At 49.6% G+C, this 5319-nt stretch overlaps 1 protein-coding gene across 2 annotated transcripts; it reads right to left on the reverse strand.

Annotated features, from left to right (window-relative positions):
- Window positions 1-225: 225 nt before the first annotated feature.
- Prok1 (prokineticin 1) lies at window positions 226-5036 on the reverse strand. 2 transcript variants are annotated; one of them, XM_028757428.1, is made up of 3 exons: window positions 4965-5036; window positions 2340-2465; window positions 226-345 (listed from the first exon to the last, which is right to left on the reverse strand). In XM_028757428.1, the coding sequence occupies exons 1-3, from the start codon at window positions 5034-5036 to the stop codon at window positions 226-228; spliced, it is 318 nt and encodes a 105-aa protein (XP_028613261.1). The 2 variants fall into 2 exon arrangements, with proteins under 2 accessions (XP_028613261.1, XP_028613262.1); XM_028757429.1 differs by lacking the exon at window positions 4965-5036 and adding an exon at window positions 3849-3872.
- Between the last annotated feature and the right edge of the window lie 283 nt (window positions 5037-5319).

Consider the following 5319-nt stretch of genomic DNA (forward strand, 5'->3'; position numbering starts at 1 on the left):
ACAGACAACTGAGAAGGATGACAATGTCACAACTTCAGGCAGTCTGAGCCAGGAAGGCCAGGCTGGCCTACTTCTCAAGGCCACAAACTCCTCTCTGCACCCTGGTGGACTATTCCATAGCTGTCTGCACAGGATGCACAGGATGGCAGTGGAGAAGTTGCAGGGAACTAAATCACACAGAGGGCGTGCAAGGGGTCACCCAGTGGGATCCAGAGTCCAGACCAACTAAAAGTTGACATTCTTCAAGTCCCGGGAGCAGCGGTACCTGCCATCCAGGAACCTAGAGCACACCAGGCTGGGTGAGCAGGGACAGGTATGGTGTTGGCGTTTCCTAAAGAAGGGGATCTAGAGAGAGAAGAGGGCAGTATGTTAGCCACAGGAAAGACCTTCAAATGTCCCCTGCCAACCAACAATAATGGTGACCATATTCACCTTGGCACAGAGTGACTGAATGATATGCTCACATCACACAACTTGTCTGTGGAGGGGCCAAGATTTGAACCCAAATAAGGCTGATGCTCCACATGCAGAACACCTGTGGCCATGTGTGCATGCGCTTGCACACACATGTGCACACATGTGCACACACGTGCAGACACTCTCACACCTCTGCTGAGTGAATCTCTGCTTACCCTGAGGTGTCCTCAGCTCCCTGGCCAGGTTCTTAGGTAAAGCTGTGAAGGGACAAGCACCCCCTCTGTCCACCAAGTCACATCAAAGAGCGCTGCTGAACACCCAAGGTTTCCTCGAGTTTTGAAGTTGTGTGCATGTGTGCGTCCATGTGCGTGTGCGTGTGCGTGTTATATGTATGTGAGGACTTAGTGAGGAGCACACACCTGTGGAGACCATAGGACAACTTGTGAAGTCTGTTCCTTCCTTCCACCTTTACATGAATTCCAGGGATCAAATTCAGGCAACCATGTTGTCGTAGCAAGTGCCTTTACCTGTTTGGTCATCTCACCAGCCCCCCGTGGGTTTTAAATAGAGCAGTAAAGAGACTAGGTTCAGCACCAGAATACGTGGGTTCAAATCCCAGACCTGCTATTTACCAGATTTGTGATAACTGACTACCTATTTTCCCTTACTATCCTTTGACTTTATCATCCATAAAATGGGTTAATAGCACCTACCATGTACAGCTGTAAAGAGACTGGGACTATATTTTTACTGAAAACTTATTGTGGAAAAATGGCATGTAAGAAGCATTCAGTATTTGTTTTTTATTAATGCTGCTGTCTCTGCTGGGACACTGAATCATTCTGAACCGTCTCCCATAGCCCAAGGCAATGAGGATGACACAGTGTTTCAGCTTGCAACTTCCTGAGCCTAAGGTGGTTAAGAACAAATCAATGGCTTGAGGGGGTTTGGGAGAGGGATTGCTGGAAAATTCTCTGACCCTAGATGAGCAATGGAACTTGTACAGACAAGCCAGCAAGAGTTTGAAAGACTGCTGAGGGGGAACTGAAAGTGACTGTAGGCCCTGCTCATAAGGTTCCTGCCCCTTAGTGGCCCCAAACTCCAAAGGCTATAGGTTGTGTCTATATCATCTAACCCTGCCAAAGTCAAGACCCTCTTGGCTGTCCTGTGCCCTCAGGGGCTAGAAACAGGCCGAGAGCTAGCTGCTTGTGGCATAGAAGAAGAGGTAGTCCCCCTTAGAAAAGTATGTTGCTCTAGCTGCAGCCCTGTATAGGAAGCCATTTTGTGTGCTTGAAGAGAGGTCATTCTTAAAAGCAAAGGACACTCACTTCTGGGATAGCTAACCTACTCCCTTCACTGTATTGTGCAGACCCATTAAACACAACAGATAAAGATCTGAGAGTGGCCAGCCTAAAGGACACACAGCCTGCGTGACTGGTGTCACCATTCCACCAAAACCAAGGAGGCTGTACCCACACACCAGTGAGCTAGGACTGTGGTTGACTTCAGAGAACTCAGTTCTAGTCCCAGTTGTGTGGACTGTGCCTTGAGCAAGTCACATAATCTGTCATTCCTCAGTTTGCTATCAAACCCTGGGAATACTTTAAAGATTAAATTATAACTGTGTTCCTTCAGCCTGTCTAGAAGGGTGCAGAGAAACAGTGTCAGCACTCGAACCAGTATCCAAAAGACATCTGAAGGCCTATGTGAGACAGCCACCTGGAGCAGCACCTCCGTGACTGCTTGCTGGCCTTCCTTCAGTCAGAGGCTGGATCCACTGTGGAGGAAGCAATATTAGCCTTCCCCATATTGCCCTCGGAAACCGCAGATGCCCTGCTCTAAGCCGGCCTCAGGCCCAAGGATCCCTATCTGCTGAGCCCATGCCAATACACACACAGGCCCATCTAATGCCAGCATAGTACCTTGTGGCTTCCTGGGTGGCACTCCTCTCCTTCCCGCCCCAGTGGGGTACACAGCCGCAGGCCCCGCAGCCACAGGCTGATAGCACAGCAGGTGCCAGCTCCACACTGGATATCTAGTTCACAGGCCTACCGGAGAGAGAAAGGGCCAACCGGTTAGTGTCACCCAAAAAGGAATGAAGGAAAAGAAACGCTATGCATCCTTGTCAGGATCTGGAGGAGGTGACTAAGCACCTCAGAGAGACAGGACACCTTGGCCTGGGTCTAATACCACTGTTTGTCTCTTGAGAGGTACACTCGGTGCTCGGCAGAGTAGCAGACCTCAGTCTGGGGAACCCTTCCTGCTCAGTGGTGAGGCAGTCCCTGTTCCCCGGGAACCCCCGTGTTAGAAGGCATAGCTTTTCTAATCCCGGTCAACACTGGTAGAATACGATGAATTAGAACTCTGGTGAAGGAGGGAGGAGGGTCCTTCGTCGTCCAAGACCCTGGATGTTCGCTGCTGAGCTTTTGTTGTCCTTTGTCCCCCAGCATCCATTCTAAGCTTGTCCTCCATCTGGGAAAGCCACAGAGGCCTGGTGGACAGTTATTCCTCCTCCCACTTCCCCCCTGCCCCCATACCTCCCACACTTCTTTGCTGGCCCCCCTGGACCCCTGACATGGATCATGAATGCACCCTTCTAGGTCGAGCTGCTTGGACTTCCTGGGTTACCAGGTAATGAAAGAAAGTTTCAAACAAGCTAACTTTACACCGAAGCCAGGGTCGAGAAAGCAGGTAAAGCCTCATGGAGAACCAGTTAACCTGGACACTACCCGGGGCCCAAGAGGCTTCAGAGCTGAAGTCTGAGGCTGAGTCTTTATTCGTTTTTCTCCAGTAGCAGGCCACAAAACACCTCAGACTGCCAGTATAGGACATGACAGGATCCAGAAGTTCCAACCTTTCTATTTGGAAGGATAATAAAGGAAAAAGATACTAAATCTTTTCATCACCCAGAGAAGGCAGTCACCAGCAGCTAACCTCTAGCCCAGCGGGGGCACTGCTCACACCCAAGCCAACCCCCTGAGAACTACAGGTGAGGGACTTGGGCTCCACTTGGACTCTTCTCCCCTGACAATGGTAGGCATGGCATTCTGGGAGGTTGGGCACTACAGCTGGACTGTCACTAAGGAACAATGAAAGGTGGAGATGTCAGGACCTGACTTTCTGAGAGTTAGACAAGGAACATCAAAAGGATATGGCAGCTGGACGTGCCTGGCTCCCTTCCCTTCAATACCCTGTTCTGACTGTTCATCTTGCCATTCACTCACTCCCTGTGACTGACCACACCTTCTTCTCTAATTGGGCTCTTCATTAACAGATGTCCCACCTCCCTTAGGCCTCTCTACCTGTTGCCACTCTGGAATGGATATTGGCGCTGGCTTGGTGACACTGCGACTGAGCAGCTACTTGGGTCTTCCGTGTACCCCCATCCCTCACTGTGTCAGGCAATTCTAACTTCTCTCCTAGGTCTGAACCCTGATCTTCATGATGGCTTTCATCAGTCACACCTGCTAGACACAAGTCTGCCTTCAGGGCATTCGCTTGCCCTATGTGTTATTTTGAGTGGAGTCTCTTTCCTTTAAAAATTGAGGTTGCCTTTTCTGTGAAAATTAAAATGTATCTGATTCCAGGAACTGATTAGCACTACTCCATACTTACCTTCCATGTAGATGGTTGGAGGAAGTTGAAATAAAACCTACTTCTCTCTTTTTCTTCCTGACTTTTACCTGGGGAGCTTCTGGAGAAGCAGTGTGTTTTGATTTGTAATAAGGTCCAACTTATGGCACAGCATGTGCCTACACGTCAGGAGCACAGGTACAGTAGGAGATCTGAGAGGACTCCATGTTCTGCGTGACATACTCAGTGCCCTGGGCTGAGCCTCTACTTCAAGGTTAACACATTTGGGGTGCATTCTGCCAATGTTAGTGCCACTCATCTTCCCTTGGGAGGCTACTAAAGAATGAAAAGAGGTGTTTGAGCATCCTTCCTAATAGCCAAAGTGGGACTCAGGAGGGGCCCTGTGTGCTTGCTGCCCTGAACTCACAGCATGCTCTGTGAGTTAACACGGACAAGTGAACCAGACACAGATGAAAACCAAGGTGTACACAAGACAAATGGGGCTAGGAAGGGGAACTAATCTGCCCTGTCTTTACAGTAACAGCCACGGAACACCTTCAGGCTGCCAGCATGGGATATGACAGGACCTGGAAGCTCCAACCTTTCTATTTGGAAGGATGAGGAAGGAAACAGATACCAAATCTTTCCATCACCCAGAGAAGGTACAGGTGGCACACACCAAGGACTCTCCATTTTACTAAAGACTCAATGTCAAAATCCCAGTGCCCTCCTAATGTACTTAAAATGATATTCTATTTCTCCACAACTTCTCAAAGGCCAACTCTGTCTGCCAGAGTGAGGTCTAACCCATCCAAAGTCACATGCAACCCCACTCCCAGGCAGTGACTACCTCCAAAATCCCTTTGGTTTAGGTGAATTGGAGCAGCAGAGCCTTTGTGGTTCTCAGCACATGCCCTGTATAGAACCCCGATCTTGGCCCCCAAGCCAGGTCTGCAGAGAATGCTAGAACTTACCCCTGTGATCACGGCACACTCAGACACAGTTGCTAGGAGGAGCATGATGAAGATTAGCACGGCACCTCTCATGATCACTTGAGGTGAAGACAAACACTGTCCACTTTGGTGCCCTCACTTCCTTCTATGATGCCTTGCACTAGACAAGCTGAGAGGGCCAAGCTGTCCTACCCTACCTCCTTCAGATTTATACAGTCGGATCCAGGGCTGCCTCTAAATGCCTCATCTCTCTCTTCCCTCCCGTCACCAGCATTATTCAGATGAGCTCAGAGGCGAAGACGAGACCTGAATCTCCAACAGCATCACATCACTGTCAGAAGGGATACAAATGGATACATTGGGGATGTTGACAGTT

Source organism: Grammomys surdaster, unplaced genomic scaffold (genome assembly GCF_004785775.1).
Source record: "Grammomys surdaster isolate TR1022 unplaced genomic scaffold, NIH_TR_1.0 126158, whole genome shotgun sequence".
In the NCBI taxonomy this organism is placed as follows: Eukaryota; Metazoa; Chordata; class Mammalia; order Rodentia; family Muridae; genus Grammomys; species Grammomys surdaster.